Source organism: Mirounga leonina, unplaced genomic scaffold, assembly GCF_011800145.1.
Source record: "Mirounga leonina isolate KUSES-001 unplaced genomic scaffold, KU_Mleo_1.0 Mir_127, whole genome shotgun sequence".
Classification (NCBI taxonomy): Eukaryota; Metazoa; Chordata; class Mammalia; order Carnivora; family Phocidae; genus Mirounga; species Mirounga leonina.
The window spans coordinates 31,409,498-31,430,213 of NW_023270316.1; the positions used below are offsets into that span (position 1 = coordinate 31,409,498).

General features: G+C 34.7%; 1 protein-coding gene across 2 annotated transcripts in view; it reads right to left on the reverse strand.

Moving 5' to 3' along the window:
- Positions 1–20,716, reverse strand: part of UCHL3 (ubiquitin C-terminal hydrolase L3) — a 43,601-nt gene that overhangs the window by 18,095 nt on the left and 4,790 nt on the right. The window contains exons 3-6 of one of the 2 annotated variants that reach the window (XM_035003229.1): positions 16,620–16,753; positions 13,576–13,732; positions 13,131–13,216; positions 11,296–11,343 (exon numbers count right to left, since the gene is read on the reverse strand). In XM_035003229.1, the coding sequence (XP_034859120.1) occupies positions 11,296–11,343; positions 13,131–13,216; positions 13,576–13,732; positions 16,620–16,753 (425 nt within the window). The remainder of the gene's footprint in view (positions 1–11,295; positions 11,344–13,130; positions 13,217–13,575; positions 13,733–16,619; positions 16,754–20,716) is intronic. The other variant, XM_035003228.1, reaches the window with a different exon arrangement.

The following is a 20,716-nucleotide window of genomic DNA, read 5'->3' on the forward strand; positions in this document are numbered from 1 at the left end:
TTATTCTTGAGTCTTTCAGAAGAGGCATAATAAAGAGTTCACATCCTCAGTTTTTCAGTTCTGGTAGAGGAATCCAAAATTGCTAAAAATTACGTATTTCATTAAATTATTAAAAAATCAACATTTGCCAGAACTTTAACATTGAACCTGCACCCCCTCTGTTGTGTGAGTAATGCAACAGTATAATGTGACTACATATAGAACATTTCACATGTAATATAAATCTATCTCTTTATTACATGATGTTTGGGAACACCTAGAATAGACTTTTCAGAACCTAGCCATTTTAAAAACAGAGTAAATGTTTTGCTCTTTACCAAGAACTCTTAGGAATTTAATAAATTATTATTGCATGAAAGAATTAGGTATAAACATTCATTTTAAGAGATTTTTAAGCATTCTCAGTCTGACTTAAATCCTCTCAAGAGTTAAAAATAAAATACCAAAAAATAAAATAAAATAAAATACAGACACAGAGTGAGTTTATCATGACAATGCTGGGGTTTTTAATATTCAGAAGCACAAAGACTTAGTTGACTTGCCCAAAGCATTCAACTAATGACTGTCAAAGCCAGAGGCAGAACACTTGACTCCTAGCCCTAAATTCAGTGTTTTCATTACATACAAAGCCACTCACCCATCAACTGTCAACTAATTTAACTGATTCATAGAGGGAAATCTATTATTATCTTTATCCAAACACAACTTAAGAGTTTGTTTTCCAAAACTTACAACTAGTTCAGAAAAAAACAACAAAAAAAACCCCCAAAAACAAAATACCTGGGTCCTACAAGGCCAAATTACTTTTCCTTCACAGGTAATGTGCATGTCACTTTGTATATGAGAAAATGAGTCAACTACTCCTTAAACTGTTTAATAACAATAAAAAAAATTAGAAATACCATGAAGGCTAAAAAGAAATGATCTAAACCTTTAATAAAAAGGTGGAGTGTGTCCCTTTAAAAAGGAAAATTACCTTCGTCCAATTAATGTACATGTCTCTGTGTGTAGGAAAAATGAAGATTACTCTTTAAACTGTTTAACATTAACCAAAGAATTAGAAATACTATAAAGGCTAAAAAGAAATGATACAGACATTTTTTAAAAGGGGCAGAGTGTCTGCCTAAAAGAACTTGTCTATTAAGAAATAAAGTGTTTGGTAGGTTAAGTGCTCAAATCTGAATTATTCTAAAATGCTAAAATAAACTAAGTAGATTTTGGCTTACACCCAAAACATCTCATTTTAATGGGCATCCTGTTATTAAGAAAAATATCATTATAACCACGTAATTTTCTGAACATGAAGGGATCATTAACTGGTAGATACTTAAAATAATTACTGTTTTCTGAAATATACACAATATGATAATCAAAAGACTGTGGTTGGTTTATGAGTAAGATTTTATGTTTAATATAAGGAAAAATCTACTAAGAGCTAACTTAGATACAGGGGTAACAAAGAATAAAGCATTCAGCACAACTCTGAATGGACATTTATAATGCATTACATATTTCACTAATTTATTAGCTGTAGAAAAAAGTCAGTCAGAGAAAGACAATTATCATATGGTTTCACTCATAGGTGAAATTTAAGAAACAAAACAGAGGAGCAGAGGGGAAGGGAGGGAAAAGTAAAACAAGAAGAAATCAGAGAGGGAGACAAACCATAAGAGACTCTTAATCATAGGAAACAAACTGAGGGTTGCTGGAGGGGAGGCGGGTAGGGGAATGGGGTCACTTGGTGGTGCACATTAAGGAGGGCACATGATGTAATGAGCACTGGGTGTTATATAAGACTGATGGATCACTAAATTCTACCTCTGAAACAAATAACACACTATATGTTAATTAATTGAATTTAAATTAAAAAATTATTAGCTGTGTTTAACTTTGCTTTTAGGACAAAAACAAAACTTTTAAATTAAAAATCCTCCCTTTCTTCTTTTTTGTGTTAGCAATTTTGATTTATGTTCATATTCTGTTGCCTTCAGAGCATGGTCACTTACTAGCTATGTGACCTTGAACAAGTTACTTCTCAGTTTTCCCACCTATAAAATGGGGTAACATAGATAGATCTTAAGGAATTTAGAAGATTAGTACAGTGTAACTATACTAATCATTAAAATAAGATGGCAAACATACTTTCAAAAGCGGTGAAAATTAAGAAGATGACAATATTTGGAAGCTACGAAGCACCTTAATTTCTATTTGTATTCACCCATAAATGACACCAAGGAGTTACAAAGAAAACTTCCTCAATTGACACTGTGGCACCCAAAATCATGCCTAATGTTTCCAAGCATCCCCAGTCACTTCACAGTGAGAATTTTTTGGCTTCAGAACCTACATTATTTGTGCATCTCTAATCGAGAACAATGTGCGCTTTTTTCACAGTATCTCCTCTTCACAGGGTAGAAATGGGAATAAAATACTGAAAAAAAAAATGAAATTCTACTTCTAAAAATAATTTTAGCTTCTCATTATATGATCATTAAAAATCATGGTTCCTTTTATTGACTTGTTAATAAAATATGTACTTGATCACAATCAAATTTAAGTTATTCCTGAACGTATATGTCCTTTCAGATGTTAGAAATATCACTGAGTCTAAAATGTGGCACACGGACAGAAAAAGAATTAGGAACTTCTCTAGGGCTGCCAAATGCTATGAAAAGAAGTAAAATATAAATGTGTGTGCATACATGTATGAGCACGTGTGTGCACATGCATGAGAACATGTACACATATATAAAACATGAAAAGTTTTTAACTTGAAAAGTTTAAAATCAAAATTATAAATTAATTCTAAACGGATTTCTGTAGATTTTTTAGTAACTATCTATACAATACATTGGATTACACTAAATGTAAGGTCCAAATTTAAAATAGGAAAGTAAAACCAGATTCATGCAAAAGATGCAAACTTTCCTATAGAGTATCCATATTTAGTTGGCAAAGAAGTCAAAGTAAAACACGGGCTACATATCAAAATACACAAAATACCACCACATAGTCCATGGAAAATCTACGTGATGGCAAATTTATTCATTTTGCTCACCTAATAAATCAAAATGCCCACATTCAAGAATGTCTTAAAAGACTTTTTGTCTCCTGGTTTTAACAACTGTGTTTTCTCACCTCAATTTATAATTCTCCAGGTCAGAAATCTCTATTAATATAATGACTTATATCTGTACATGTTACATTAAATTCAACCTTACCACTGTGTTAAGCTGGCCAAACTAATTCCCAGAAATTCTTTTTTTTTTTTTTTTGCAATGTGAGAATAGGTTCTCATTTATTACAAATGAAAAAATCCTAGCATTATCCTCTGTTTTGGAAAGCTGTGGTTTAAAACAAAACAAACAGAAAAACCTCACCATCCCCAAACCTAACCTTGACTCTATGTTTATTGCTGAAGACATTTTTACATAGAGGGTTACAGCTAGTCAGATCTGAAAGAGTATACTCATGAGTTCAGTCTAAGAATTTTCCTTTAAAATAAGTAATAGCTTAATATCTCTGTTTCCAAAATGCTCAGATTGTCAAAAAATAATAAATACGTAAAATGATGAACAAAGAAAAGAATATTTTGATCCATTTTAGGACAAAGCACTTGTTAACCTAAGAAGGGGGGGAGAAAAAGTATAAACAGGATAGAGTAGTAATTACATTTCTTATCCTTCAACAACTAATTTAATCTATAAATCATTTTTTTAGTGAGAGTAAAGAACTGATTACATGCTTGGAGACATGGTGTTAGTGTCTGAATATTACTCAGCCATCAAAAAGAATGAAATCTTGCCATGTGCAACGATGTGGATGGAACTAGAGGGTATCATGCTAAGTGAAATAAGTCAGTCAGAGAAAGACAAATACCATATGATTTCATTCATATGTGGAATTTAAGAAACAAAACAGACGAACATAGGAGAAGGGAAGGAAAAATAAAATAAGATAAAAACAGAGAGGGAGGCAAACCATAAGAGACTCTTAACTACAGGAAACAAACTGAGGGTTGCTGGAGGGGAGGTGGGTGGGAGGATGGGTTAACAGGGTGATGGGCATTAAGTTTCTGCCTAATTGGATTAGCTTCTTTAAAAGACGGGAAAGAAAAAAAAATCCTTAAAAAAGAAATAAATGTGAACATCTTAATTTACCCTAATTCTAACATAATCAAAATCACCAAAACTACTGCAGCATAAAATGAAGTCATGAAAACTACTACATCGAATGAAAATGAAACCTGACACTGTTTTTCTCCGCTGACAGTCTGCACTGATTGGGCCAAAAAGCAGATAAACACACACACACATTTTAGCTTTAACTGTGTATACATATATGAACACATACTTGAAATCACAATTTATTCATTGCTTACCTAACAGTCAAATAAACTTCCTCTTATAGGACAACACTAACCAAAATATATTATCACATATTTCATCATAAAGAATTTACAATTTAATTTCATGATTTAAATTCATTCTGTAAACTTGTAGTAAAGATCTTTGAACTGTCATTAGCAACCAAACTTATTACTTCCCTCTATCACACATGACAAAATTTAAAAATAGAATTCAACACTGGCAAGGGTTAGTTTTGGGGCTATTTCCACTGAAGTGAGAGATCCTTAAAGACACAAACTATCCTATTCATCTTTGTACATACAGCTCCTAGCACAGTGCCTGGTATTATAGGTGCTCAAACAGGTTATGTGGTTGATCAAATGAAAGAAAGACAATTTTATATTCTACAACAAGAATCTTAAAAATGTTCATCCCTTTGTCTCAGTAATTCTACCTCTAAGAAACTATCTTAAAGAAAGAACCTAGAATGAATACTTGGATAATGAAAGATATTTAATGAAGTTATAGTTTTAACTTGAAAAACTGAAAACAATACAAACATCAAAAGTTTAAAAAAAAACCTGGAAATTATGGTTCATTCACATGATAGTACACAGCCACAAAGAATTCTTTATGAAGAGGTCGTGATGAGATAAGAAAATGTTCATGATAAAATATAAAGAAAAAAATCCCACAAAATTCTTTGATCTTAACTATTTTATTAATTTTTTTAAAGATTTTATTTATTTATTTATTCAATAGAGAGTACACCACAAGCAGGGGGAACAGCAGAGGGAGCTGCAGAGGGAATGGGGTAAGCTGACTCCCCACTGGGCAGGCTCCATCCCAGGACCCTGGGATCATGACCTGAGCTGAAGGCAGATGCTTAACCGACTGAGCCACCCAGCTGCCCCTTAACTGTTTTAAAGATAAATTTAAAAGGGGGGGGGGGTACCTGGGAGGCATATGACTCTTGGTTTCAGATCAGGTTATGATCTCATGGGTCATGAGATGGAGCCCTGGGATGGGCTTTGCACTCAGTGTGGAATCTACTTGGGATTCTTTCCTTCCATTCTCCTTCCATCTCTGCCCCTACCCTGACTTTTGCGCACGTGCTCTAATAAATAAATCTTTAAAAAAAAAAAAAACTATAAATTTTAAAGGGGCGCCTGGGTGGCTCCATCAGTTAAGCATCCGACTCTTAATTTCAGCTCAGGTCATGATCTCAGGGTTGTGAGATCAAACCACAAGTCAGGCTCTATGCTGGGCATGAAGCCTGCTTAAGATTCTCTCTCTCCCTCTCCCTCTGACCATCCCCGCTGCCTCTCTTAAAAAAAAAAAAAAAAAAAAGATACATTTTAAAGAAAAGTCTGGAAGTAAATATATATAAATCAAAAAGCATTTTTTGCTACACTTTCCATATTGGCATGTTTATTTAAAACCATAAATAAAACAGTAGTGCCAGGGGGCCCCTGGGTGGTTCAGTCGTTAAGTGTCTGCCTTCGGCTCAGGTCACTATCCCAGGGTCATGGGATTGAGCCCCGCATCTCGGGCTCCCTGCTCCCTGCTCGGCTGGAAGCCTGCTTCTCCCTCTCCCACTTCCCCTGCTTGTGTTCCTTCTCTAGCTGCATCTCTCTCTGTCAAATAAAAATCTTTAAAAAAAAAATAGTGCCAATTTCTATTACTTTTCATTATTATTATAAACTTGAATGGAGAGTTCTGAGCAGTAAAATAAATTTACTCTTTTGTAAAAAGTTAAATAAACAATAAATTATCAGAAGATCTCTACTTTTATCTGGACTGGCTCCTAGACTAATATGGACAAATGACAAACTTTAGAAATTGCTTTTTAGGTAAGCATCAGTGAAATAAAAGTACAGTTTAAAGGCAAGTTAAATACCTTTTTGGATTTTTTTTCTTTTCTTCACATTGGACTTGCAGATTGCTTCCATTATTGTATCACTGATACTTGTTCACAATTTTAAAAACACATAATTTAAGTTCCTCATATCTCATTGTTCTTTTATCTTAAGTGAAAAATGAAAGCAATAATTTTCAGTATAGGTTAATGAAACATAAGTGAGGTGGGGCTAAATTTCTGATTAGCCAGAGTCAGCCTGAGTTCATGGTGGGATGGTGGGATGGCAAAAACCATACAGGTAAACAGACAACTGGTCTGTAGTAGCATATTAAGGCCAATCTTCTGAAGACACTATTGTATCTGGGTGGTTTGACTTACTGATTTCTCATTTAGTCTACAAATCTCTACATGCACTAAGGCTCCTGCCTGCCTACTCCCATGAACATGTTCTGACAGAGCACCAACGATGTCAATGACAACTACCATTGCAATTACACTGTTATTACTGGCTCTTTTTCCTCTAACCACTTCCTTTAATACCAACATGCCTGGGGATTTACTGTGTCCACCACTATTCTCCCTCTATAGAATTCTCAAGGTTCTAACTACTACCCAAATACAAAAGATTTCAGATATCTCCCCAAAGCTTTAGGCTCCATATCCAACTTCTACACAGATAACCCATAAACTCACCTTAAACTCAATATGCTGAAAACAAAACACAACATCTTTGGTGGCTCCCCACTGCCTATAAAATCCAAGCCCCCTCCTTGATCTGGCTTCACCTTATTACTTCTTCCTCTGCCTCTTCCTCACCTTATTAGAGCCTCATCCTCTGCCATCCATATTCATTTTTTCTGAATGCCTAATAAAATTAACCATCTAATATTTATTGAAGGTCCATTACATGCCCAGCACTATTCTAAGCACTTTATATGATTCACTCATCAATCTTCACAGCAATCCCATGAGGTAGATGCTACTACTTTTACACCTCCATTTACACTGAGGAAAGTATCCTGCCTAAGCTACAAAGTAGTGGAGTCAGCATACAAACCTATATCCTGTGCTCCTTACCTTTATATATGTAATTTCTCATAAATGCCTACACATGCCAAGCACTGTCCTGGGTATTCAAGGTGAATGGGACAAACAAGGCCCATGACCTCATGGGGCTTATAGTCTAGTAAGTAAACAGAAAAACAAACAAACAAAAAACCTTATTATAAATCATTTACAAGTTCCAAGAAGAAAATAAATAGGATTTTATGACAGAAAATTCACAGAGGTGGATATACTTAACAGTGATAAAAGAAAAGCCTCTTTGAAAAAATGACTTTTAAGGAGTGACCTCATGGATAAGAAGGTGCCAACTATACAAATAGGAGGGATATATCCAGAAGAGTACTGAGTCAATAGACAGCATAAAGATGGTGTTACAGATTGAACTGTGTTCCCCCAAAATGCTTATATTGAAGCGCTGACCCCCAATGTAACTGTATTTGGAGTTAGGGTCTTCAAGGGCGTAATTAAGGTTAATAAGGTGGGACTCCAATTGGATAAGACTGGTGTCCTTATAAGAAGAAGAGGCGAGATCAATCAATCGATAGATCAATTGATCAATCCCCCCCCCTCTCTCTCCCCCTCTCTCCACATACACACAGAGGAAAGGCCAGGTGAGAAAGTACCCATCTTCAAGCCAGGGAGAGAGGCTCACCAGAAACCAACCCTGATGGCACCATGATATTGAATTCCAGCCTCCAGAACTGTGAGAAAATAAATTTCTTTTTTTTTTTTTTTAAAGATTTTATTTATTTATTTGAGACAGAGAGAATGAGAGAGAGAGAGCACATGAGAGGGGGGAGGGTCAGAGGGAGAAGCAGGCTCCCTGCCGAGCAGGGAGCCCGATGCGGGACTCGATCCCGGGACTCCAGGATCATGACCTGAGCCGAAGGCAGTCGCTTAACCAACTGAGCCACCCAGGCGCCCGAGAAAATAAATTTCTGTTGCTTACGCTATCCAGTCTGTGATATTTTGTTATGGCAACCAAGCAAACAAATACAAATCAGACTTAGTTGTTTTTCAGGAACTGACAAAAACCAGTGTGCTAGAATATAGAGACAATGGAGATAATAATATGTCAAAAACTCTTAAGCCCATAGATGGCAGATGAACCTGAAATAAGATGATCACAAAAATAGTACCTGTGCAAAAGTTTTAAGCTGGTTCATACTGGATTTGAAAATGTATGCTGTGGGTTTTTGTTCTCTCAGTGACTGGGAGTCACTAAAATAGTGACTAAAATACAGTAATTTATATTCCACCGTGGAATGCACAAAATGGCCCCATAGAACAAAGAACTGAACCCTTCCCAAAATGTTAATAGTGCCCTATTGAAGAAAAATGGCTAATGGGTATGTCTTGTTTACATAGAGGACTATGGAAAAAACAAGGATGGGGTTGTTGTTGTTGCTGTTTAGTTCTTACATCACTAAGGATAGCTCTGAGGGAATTATGGTGAAATAATAAATATGTGTGGTGCTCATGTGTAAGGAATGGTGTCGGATATTTTGGAGCATGTCCAAATGAACCAGATACCAATCCTAGGCCTAAGAGCCACAGTAAGGTAGATATGATGCCCCATTTCATCAAATCTAAGGTACCAGTCATTATGTGTCACATTTTATGCACAACTAAGCAAGTTAATTACGACATTAACTGTAAAAATACATCCTAATTTCAGGGCTGTTTAAATGTAGAGAAAAAAAGTGAAAAAATATACATCTTAAACAAATGAAAAAGAATATGAAAATAGCTAAATGCAAATAGAAGTCATATAAAAGAGTCTATAGAAGGCATGTATTGTTTCATGCAGAAGGTAGTATTTAAGCCAAATCTTGAAGAATAGGTAGAAGTAGGAAGAGCAGAGCTTGATGAAGGAATATTTTTAGCAAGAGTAAATTGCAAGAGGTAAAGCATAGCAACAATAAAGTGAGGTATGGCAAGAGAAAACTATTTAAAGAGAAAACACTATTGAAAAGTTAGAAGGACAAGGGCTAGGAAAACCTTGAATACAGCTAGGCTAAAGAGGCTGAAATTTATTGTATATCCTTGGGGAATGGTTCTCAAACACTTCGTTTTTTTACCCCAATACACTTTGGAGCTATATAGTACACATAAAAAAATGGGGCCACTCTAGCAATGATCCTCAACTATAAGAGAGGCAAGATGAGCAAAAGCAATTAATTCTTCTGAGAATAAATATAGAAAAAGCTGTCCAGAAAATCCTAACTTCTACCCTTACCTCACCTTGATAATCACTGCTTTCTACACACTAAAAAAAACCCAGAATAATTTGGGTACCTTTTCAGGAAAGGTAATCCAGGAGAACTGTGTAAAAATGAATGAGTATTAGAATAAAGATTAAGGATTGAGAATCTACATAAGAAGCTGATCTTCCAGGAAGAAGTGAAATAAATTCCTATTATTAGATTAGTGATAATGGGGAAAATGTATGATGCAACTATTACAAGAAACAGGAAAAATAAAGGAAAGAAAAAGTTTAAAATACAACGTAATAAGCTCAAACAAGGACAAGTGCATTCCAAAATATTGGTGATCATTCAGGTGATGTCTAAAAGCATCCAAGATTAAGAAAAGTGGAATTTAGGTCTGGAAAAAGCTGTGAACATCATCTAAAAAGAGTTATTGAAGCATAATATAGATAAAGCCACCAAAAAGAAGGCAAGAGAAGGTACTGCAAAGACAAATTTTTTGAAGTAAACACGTATTAAAGCATTTAGTAGCTTTACTATAAATGTCTTCATATTTTATAATAATCTCATGCTGATCATCATCATTGCTAATTTTAATACTATAAGTTTACAAACAAAAAAGCAAAGCATAGTGAAGATTAAGAACATGCTTAGGATCATACAAAGCAACTTAAAAAGGGAGCATTTCATTAATTTCCAATCCGGTATTATAGTCATTTAGAGATGCCGTGTGTGTGTGTGTGTGTGTGTGTAAACTTAGTCAAAAAGCAAAAGTCCAGACCCCTGAAAACAGAACTTGAGAACAACCAAGATGGTATAATATAATTATAGGGGGAATTAATGTTTAAATTCCTAAGTGGCTTTATTCCAAACACTCAGTTATCCACTTCAATCTATGAAAAACTGCAAGTATATCATAGTATTGAATTGTTTTCTCCTTAAAAAAAAAAAAAAAAAAAAAAAAAAAAAAACACCTTTTGGAGATAGTGAAAATATTTAAGAACAATATTTTTAAATCAGATTATTTTTTCAAGTATTTTTTCAAGTACTGTTAAAGGATAAAGGCAGTATGATCTTTGTATGTGAAAAAATATGGTTTCAAGTCACACATGGATAAGAAAGAAGAAAATCTATAATTTTCTGGTGTTAAGACTTAAATTTGTTACAAATTTACCAAACGACTTTAATTAAACTCTATTCATTTTGACTGAAATACCTTTTGACAAACTTCCTCCGAAAGTGGGAACATGAGGCTTGGAGGGAAAGAAAAGAAATGGAGAGAGAATAAGGGAAACCAAGAGAACAAAAAAAAAAAAAGAGAGAGAGAGAGAGAGAGATGAAGGAGAGGAAAGGTGACCCAGGTGAAGAACTACTAACAGAATGAAGATGGTAGAAATCATCATACTGCCCCAGAACAGATTTATTGAGCAAAGAGAACAATGGGTTTTTTGCTGGAGGTTGGGCATGATAAAGAGTCTTGAAAATCCTACAGGTTCATCTACTAGTACTATCATGCAGGTATTTTTCTCAAAACACTTGCATAAGTCAGAAGAATCTAATAAGGAAGATGCAACCAGCCCACAGTCTGCAATCTGTCTAAATGATTAGACAAACTGAGATGGCCGATATTGAAGTGCCTATTAATAGCTTATTGATACATGTTCTTGAGCTACTTCATGACTACTTTCACATAAGCAAATTCCCTTAAAGGGAAAAAAAGTCCAAGTAATTTTCTAAAACTACACGCCATACAACAACACTATGGTTAAACTTACACATGGCAAGAAAAGTTTTGAAAAATGTGAAATACCTCAGTCTGACCTTCATGGGCACTGGTCTCATGAGTGACTCGAATAGCCTGTAATAAGAACACAAGATATTAATTGGAAAAAATGACTATATCCAAAATTTTAAAAGAAAACAACAATGCTAAATTTTAACATCTAAAGCTTTGTTAAGAGATAACAAATTGGAAGAAATTTAGGAACAGTTTAATATTAAAGAATGATTTCTGGATAACCAAATGAATTGTTCTACTTTCCAACCCACAAATCCCTGAAGACTTAGGAAAGTGACTATCTGATTATTTGTAATTTCCAGACGTGAAGTGGGAGCCATTTAAATTATTTGTTAGAACTAACGTTTTAACATTTTATTCAGCTGGGACTAGAATAAAGTAAGCATCTCACAGATAGAGACTGGAAAACTTATCTCATCTGCTTCTCCAGGTTACATGCTCCTCTGCAGCTCTGGCTGTAGTTATGCTTAATCATGCAGCTTCAGTCAGCAGTTTAAAAATCGGGAGCAGAAAGCATGCATTTATTAGAAGCTAGAGATTTTAGTTTTCTGAACTTAAAAAAAAAATGCTCTTATAATACCCACTATTAGGAAAGATGAAGAAAATGGGCAAAAGTAGTAAATTTCGGGTGAAAGTAGCTTTATGAATGGCAATTTGGCAGTAAGTATCAAAGCCTTAAAAACATGCAAACTATTTGATCCAGCAATTTCTGTTCTAGGAGTTTATTTACATGTAATTGTACATAAGTATATATAATTAAGGATATCTGTAAAGATTTAGCTACAATAATATACCTTGTAGTATTTTTTTAAATAGTGAATAAAGAGGAAAAATATTAAATTTCCAACAATAATTTATTGGTGAAATAAAATACTGCACAATGGAAAGCTATGCAGCCATTAAATGATGATGTCAAATATATACTTACTGGTATGTAATACATTTGTGATAAGTTAAGTGAAAAAAGCTTAAAACAATATTACAGTGTGATCAAATTTTTGTTTTAAAAAATTGTGTATATATATGTATACTCCCTATAAAAAATATGAATAATCGTGGCTATCTCTCATTGGTGGGATCACTGGTGACTTTTGTGTTGTTTATTTTACTTTTGTGTAAAATAAAGATATCTTATGAGATCTGCTGGGTTTTTTTTAAGAAAAAACAATTTAAGATAATCAAAGTGTATAAGAATGCTAAAACAACATAATAAAATCAATTAATTTATTGGGCACAAACTCTGTGTAAGGCATTTTTCTAGCCAAATAATCTGTACACTACACCGCTTCTAATTTCAGAACTTACCATCTACTTAACAGTGTTACCAAAAGGTAAAAAGAACTTCAAAAGAAAAATAGATTTCAAAACCAATGAAATTTAAATGCCACTCTAAAACCATTCTATGAAATGGTACAATCGTTTAAAAGTAGATTATGTAGCCTGTGTCTTCACACATGCAAAAACATTACTAAGAGGATGAAAGAGCTAAAGTATGGTCTGGCATCTACCATTAAACCTTTGCTTTTTCCATTGGTATTCAGCCTTGTTCCAAATTCCCAGTGAAAGACACATAGGGTATTGGCAGGCATATATTTATTTATAGGGAGGGAATGGTAAGCAATAGTCAATCATAAAATATTTTTAATATTTGTCAAACTTTTTTTCTCTCATTCAGCTCTGGATGTAGAAAAGAAGTGGCAATTGATCAACATTTATGGATATTTCAGGTAATGATACAACAAAATCCACAAGTGCTCAAAACTAGTTTCAAGATAAACCCGCAAACAGAATCTACAATCCCACAAAACTGCCCATAACTGAGATCGAGACAAAAAGAAGGTACCAACATCATAGTTCTCTAGGTATCTGGCCCGTTCTTCAGGACTCATTGACACAGACTCCTCGAGGAATTTTTTCAAGGTTGATCCAGATTCTGAGAATATTAAAGAAGATAAAATTGAGAAGGTTTGCTATCTCACTGATATATGAAAATACTATTAGCATGCTAACTTTTTCGGGTAAAAACCTTTTCACTGGTAAGCTGGGAATGTAAGAAAATTGGGATAAATGATAGGCTTTAAGTTGTTTGTTAAACCTCTGTTTATCAATCATAAAAGAATGGGAAAGATGAATACTTCTTCAACACAATATACATTGCCATTATAAAAGGAGAGAGGAAAAGGTTTCCTTTACTACTTTAAAAGAAAGAACTACAGCACCACCTACTGCTCAATAAGTTAACTTTTAACTTAGAGGGGTGAGGGGGCCAAGCAGTAACACAAAATTATTTACCAAAGTGCATCTTGTCTTTATTGTTGGCAATAGCATGGATCAGTCCAATTGTTCCACAGGCATTGCTGATTGTTTGCTTCATGAAATATACTGATGATGTAACATCTTGTCCCTGAGATTTTATTTTTTCCTCCTCCTCTGTTCTGAATACTTCATACTATTAAAAAAAAGGTCCAAAAAAAAAAAAAATAAGTCAATAGTCTTATGAAAATAATACATTAAAAAGTACTCAAACATAAAACTGGGAAACTTCTAATTATCCATCAATAGGGATTTGGTTAACATACTATGGCATATCTTAGTGGAATACTATAAAGCACATAAAAAAGAATGAAATAGATTTACATATTCCAACTCGGAAATTTGTCTGTGATTATGGGGTGATTCTAGGTCAATAGACATTAAAATGATTCTCATTTATGTTTTTAAAATATCTACTTTATAGGGGCGCCTGGGTGGCTCAATCGGTTAAGGCTCTGCCTCTTGATTTTGACTCAACTCATGGTCTCAAGGTTCATGAGAGGGAACCCTGTGTCAAGCTCTGCGCTGGGCATGAAGCCTGGTTAGACTCTCTCTCTCCCTCTGCCCCTCCCCATCCACTTGTGTGCACATGAGCGCTCTTTCATTCTCTCACTCTCACTCTCTGAAAACAAAAACAAAAACGGTTAAGGGGCACCTGGGTGGCTCAGCTGATTAAGCATCTGCCCTCAGCTGAGGTCATGATCTTGGGGTCCTGGGATAGAGCCCTGCGTCAGGCTCTCTGCTCATTGGGGAGTCTGTTTCTCTCTCCTTCTGCCCCTCCCCTCTGCTCATGCTTTTTCACTCTTTCTCTCAAATACATAAAATCTTAAAAAGAAAAAACATAGAAGCCTGAAACACTTTGTATTCCTAAAATACCCACTAGATATCCTTTGAGTGACTTTAATATGTCACTTATGAACAGAATAAGAATACACCAAATTGTAAGAGAGATCCAAAAGTGGCAGAAGCCATTATATTCTCCACTTTAGTATTTTAGAAAATTGTGTTCTTTCTAGCAATAGGCACAATGAGCTTTTCAGTACTGGTGATCCACTAAATGAAGAGTCCAATTGATAAGGACAACATGCTTTTTTTAAATAATGATGACCCACTAAATGAAGGAGATCAAATCCAATTTATTCTTTAACTTAAGAAAGTGAATAAAAAAATAAAAATAAACTTTAAAAAAAAGACAGGTCATAAAACTCAATGTTTTGGGAAATTTCCAATTCAGACCATAAACTCATATCTGTATCACACCAACTAAGAAATCCTAAGTGTTAAGCAGCTGTTTTTTTTTCTTTTTATTATTCCTTACAATTGGAGTCCTGGGATAGCTATCTATTGGCTTACTTTAGTAATCCAAAAAAAAGGAAAAGAAAAGAAAAGAACACTGGACTAAGAGAGAGTAAACTTAAGTGTCCTAACTCCTTCTCAAATTTCAGAATAATTACAACCTCACCATTAAAAGTAGTTTAGTCTAAAAACGGATAATCATCAAGAAATTTCTAACTCTGAATTTCTATATTATAAACAGCAAATATGAATAAATATCCCTTCCTTAATTTTTTGTAGCACCTTAAGTAGAAAAGAGAAATATTTCAGTATTTTTTTATTTATATTGAATTGAGGCTAATTATGGCATAAAGAAAATTATCCAGGAATTTCTAGGACTGAACGAAGCCTAATTCTTATTTTCTGTGAGACTTGGCCCCATTTATTCCTGAAAAATAAGATGACCTGAGCATGTATACACCAAGTCATCAGTACTTCACTTCTCCCACATCTTTCCATTTACTTCCTCATTTTTCACAACTACTGACTTCATCCTGTTGTTTCTAAGTTTAAAAATAAAAATCAGAAGGATATGAACTCAAAAGCTGTTTTAAAAATTAACATAATAAAAAAAATTACTAGCAAAAAAAAAAGAAGTATATGGAGAAAGAAAAAAAAAAGAACTTAAAAGTTCTGGCTCCATAATATATATATCTAGACAAGGCCTGAAATACGGAGATTTGAAATTAAATACAGAACTCTAAGAACAGCTAATTATAATCCCCAACACATCCTAAATCTACCAATAAAGCTGTATTTAAACTTAATGATTTACACACATACTGAGTTTATTCTGAAAAGACTTCTTTTTATATATATATTGGAAATAATTACATATTTTATATACTGAAATTGTGAATATTCTTTATTTCTACCTTCTCTAAGACAGATTTAAGATTATTCTAGTACTTAACATTTCTAAAGCATATACAACGAAATGTGATTAAATGTGATTTCGAAACACGCTGAGGCAAAAAATCATATTTTATAAAAGAAGAAAATTAGCCAAGTTTAAAAGTCTAACTCAGGGCTTTACTGTCAATCTATACATTAAAATCTAAATATCAGCTCTTTTTTTTTTTTAAGTTGAGGAGATACAATTTTTTTTTTTTTAAGATTTTTATTTATTTTTTGACAGAGAGAGACACAGCGAGAGAGGCAACACAAGCTGGGGGAGTGGGAGAGGGAGAAGCAGGCTTCCCACAGAGCAGGGAGCCTGATGTGGGGCTCGATCCCAGGACTCTGGGATCATGACCTGAGCCGAAGGCAGACGCTTAACGACTGAGCCACCCAGGCGCCCTAAATATCATCTCTTTAATAAAACTAGGGTTTTGGGTTTTTTTTAAGATTTATTTATTTATTTATTTGACAGAGAGAGACACAGCGAGAGAGGGAACACAAGCAGGGGGAGTGGGAGAGGGAGAAGCAGGCTCCCCGCTGAGCAGGGAGCCCAATGTGGGGCTCGATCCCAGGACCCTGGGATCATGACCTGAGCTGAAGGCAGACGCCTAACTAACTGAGCCACCCAGGCACCCCAAAACTAGGTTTTTTTTTAAGATGTCTTTTAGATTTCCTCATTTCATGCAAGAAGGAGGTCATCTGTTCTTAAAGAAGAGTATGTTTTTAATTCAACATTGAAAGAAAACATTACATTTACCAGAAACTTTGTTATCTTAGTTAACAATTACCTTTTCTGTAATGGGGAAGAGAAGTAACACTGCACAAACTGGTCTTGGTACCATGCTAAGGAGTTCAGGATCCATTCCATATACATCAACAAACTGCCAGTTAGGATGTAGACCTAATTGTTTGAGAAACTGGTAAAAAGTTGAAAACAAACAAAAACTGTAGTGTTAACAGGGAAATAATGAACATGTATTACTACAAATCTAATAAATAAGAGGGAATGAAAGGTACAATTATTACTGATGTTTAGTAAGAATGAAGTAAAGCAGGTTTTCCATGAACAGGGTGGGAAGAGACAGCAATATATTATACCAATTAAAAAACATTAAAATTTTATAATATATTAAGCAAAATCCCTTTTTTAAAAATCCATTACTTTGGGATTGAACATAATAAACCAGGACTTCACCAAACACATACAAGTTAGTTTGGTTGGTATGTTAAACTCATTTCCAGTACATGATTTTTAAGAAGATGTATTTAGGTCCGAGCAAATAAAGAATTATATTAGATGATCAACACAGTTTATCCTGCTTACCAAAGATGAGACTTGAGGTTTAAAGATAGATATACATCACAAATTATATCAATGAGCAAAAAGTACATAAAGCCAAAGAAGTCCAGTGATAATATGAACACCAGAAAATGCTTGATATGAGAAGTAAACTATGGGCTTCCTGAGCTCTAGTACACAGTGAAACCTATTCAACTTCACTGTCTTTCATACTTGGCAAAACAACTGTAACAAAAGATTAGTGTTTTTTTATTTTTTAAATATTTTATTTATTTATTTGACAGAGAGAGAGACAGCAAGAGAGGGAACACAAGCAGGGGGAGTGGGAGAGGCAGAAGCAGGCTTCCCGCCGAGCAGGAAGCCTGATGCGGGGCTCGATCCCAGGACTCTGGGATCACGACCTGAGCCGAAGGCAGACGCTTAACGACTGAGCCACCCAGGCGCCCCAAGATTAGTGGTTTTTTAAACTCCTAAGATTTCATAGGAAAATAAAATGTCAGACCCTAATCTATTGCAGAGAGAAAAAATGAGAATGATGTCAATTTCACAATGAAGTCTTAATAAATGTGTTGAATGAAGCTGTTAATTTATAAAAATACATCACCACAAAATAAGGTTTAGATGAAAGAAAAAAAGGAGCAGAGGGGGAAAAAATCATATTAAAAATGCATCATGGGGCAGCTGGGTGGCTCAGTGAGTTAAACATCCGACTCTTGATTTCAACTTGGGTCATGATCTCAGGGTTGTTAGATCAAAGCCCATGTTGGGCTCCCCGCTGGGCGCGGAAACTGTTTAAGATTCTCTTTCTCCTTCTCCCTCTGCCCCTCCCCCTCTAAAAAATGCATCATTATATCTTAGTTCAAGAATATAAGTTATTGGGGTGCCTGAGTGGCTCAGTTCAGTTAAGCCTCCAATTCTTGATTTCAGCTCAGGTCATGATCTCAGGGTTGTGAGGTAGAGCCCCATGTTGGGCTCTGAGCTGAGCACAGAGCCTGCTTAGGAGTCTCTCTCTCCCTTGCCCTCTGCCCCTTCCTCCCCTCTCTTTCATGTGCTCTCTTTCTCTTAAAAAAAAAAAAAAAAGAAAGAAAGAAAGAAAAAAGAATATAAGTTATCTATTGATCTAACATTATCTAAAATTTGAAAATAAGACAGTGCCTTGGGTACTTCTCCCTGAAGAATGATTGCATGTACTTGGACCATCAGTTGAGATCTAGCAAAACCAAGAGAAAATGCCATGTTACATAAACAGTGCCATTCGTCTCATAGTCAGGTTCTATAAGAAAAGACTTTCCTAATTAAACAGAGAAACTCCTTCTCTGCCTGGTGAAGAAACTCTAATGATAATATGGTTGGTCAAAAATAAGGTCCTAGATATGTTTAATAAGAAATATATTAAATTAAAAAACTTCTCTCGGCAGAATGTGCTCAACACCTATTAAGTTTATCAAGTCACATGCTCTCCAACAGTCTGGGGCCACAGAAATCAATGGGCTCCTCTGTATTATACCTATTCTTCATCTGATTCCCACTCACTCCAAACTACTCTCTCCATTCTCCACTTTCTCCAAAATTCTTAGTTAATGCCCTTCTCAATATTCAGGTTTTTTTAAAGCACTAAACCAATTTATTTAGTTTTATCTAGAAACCAAAAAGAATTAAAATTGACAAAATCAAGGGAAGGAACTGTGTCTTATTCATTTGTTTAATCCCATCCCCTAGCACTGTACCTGGCTAAACCAAAGACACTCAAGTTATACTTGTTGAACTGAAGATTATATCCCTATTTTAACAAATAATCTTGCCATCTGTATGTCTATGTATGTCCATTAAGCTATGGACACGTATTTAAAATGTATTCATTTTTATTTGTGAAAGATGTATTTGCCTAATCTAAACCAGGCATTCATTTAATCAACTCAGAATACTACCTGCTCAGTCTACAACCATACCACCCTGAACGCACCCGGCTCTTGTCTGATCTCAGAAGCTAAGCAGCGCTGGGCCTGGTTAGTACTTGAATAGAAGAATACTACCTGCCCAGGATTGAGAGCTCTAAAAGTAAAAGTATCATGAACCCTGAAAAGAGGATTTAAATTTGTTAATTTTATATACCCCCAAAAGTCATACAGTCATAAAATTATAAAACAAGATGGTACACATAAGAGAGTAATTCCACATCTGTGCCGCAAACAGCAAGTAACAGTTAAACATTTTAGTGACACTCTGGACAAAACTGGCCAATTACTGTGAAGTAGAGGGCCTTTGTTGTCAACTGACTCCATGGCAGCCAAAGTTATTAAGTACAAAAAGTACCAAGATCCAAGGCAGCAACTGTAGTGAGACTGGTAAGTAACAAACTGAGGAATGAATGACTAAATTAACACAAAAATGGCTAAATTTTAACTGGACTCACACTTTTTAACTTTTCACTCATATTGCTAATCAAATGAGATTGATATAAAAAATTCAATCAATATCTATCAAGTACATTAGTTGCATCCTCTGACCAGATTTCTGTAAGATTCACACAGGAAGTTATCATATGAATAAAAAGAACAAAAGCAGCTATTAATAGTAACTACCTCTGGGAAGTGGAGAAAAGTGGAGAAAGGGTGAGGAAGAAGGTTTTCAACTTTTACCTCTCACTTTTTTTTTTAAATCATGAAGCTGTCTTACGTTGATCATGAAAACAAAAACAAAACCTGTGTTTAAAATTATCCTATGCAAACAGAGAAAGATTGGATGGAAATTTTCTAAAATATTGACTGCAGTTAGCTTGGGTGGTGTGAACTCAACTTTTTTATTTTCCAGTTTTAAAAAAATGTGTTATTTTTACAATAGGTATATATAGTTTGTAAGTTACAAAAAAAAAAAAAAAACTATAGAACTGACACACATATGTATTTTGGCTAAATTTACAAAACTGGAGGAAAACTCAAAATAACAATCTTAAAACTATTCCAAAAAAATCTCTCCAGACTACCCACAGAGTATTCTATATATGCATTTGCAAAGCCATCTCTACACAGTTAGAAGCATCCAGTTTGCATCAAGCAGGATAACAGACTTAAAACCTCTAATACCAGTCTCTTGGCTTTTCTAAACATTGGATAACAAAATAACAAAATTCTGATTGATTAGCTCACTAAATTTTCACAATGCCACTAAAATTTTGTCCAGTCAAGAAAAATGAGTAAATTAGAGTATGTGCCTTTAGGGGCGCCTGGGTGGCTCAGTAGGTTGTGTCTGACTTTAGCTCGGGTCATGATCTCAGGGTCCTGGGATGGAGCCCTGTGTTGGGCTCCCTGCTAACAAGGAGTATGCTTGTCTCTCTCATGCTGCCCCTCCCCCTGCTCATGTGTGCTCTCTCTCTCAAATAAATAAAATCTTAAAAAAAAAAAAAAAAAGAATATGCGCCCATAAAAGATCCTTAGGCCACTTATCTTTTTTATTCTATGGTCCAATGACAAAATTTTCCACCAAATAAATTTAAAATTATTTGTAAGTATTTTTAAAAAGTATGATGTATCAGAAACCATGCTAAAAGGTTTAATGTACTTCACCTTTATTGCAACTGGCAAGGTA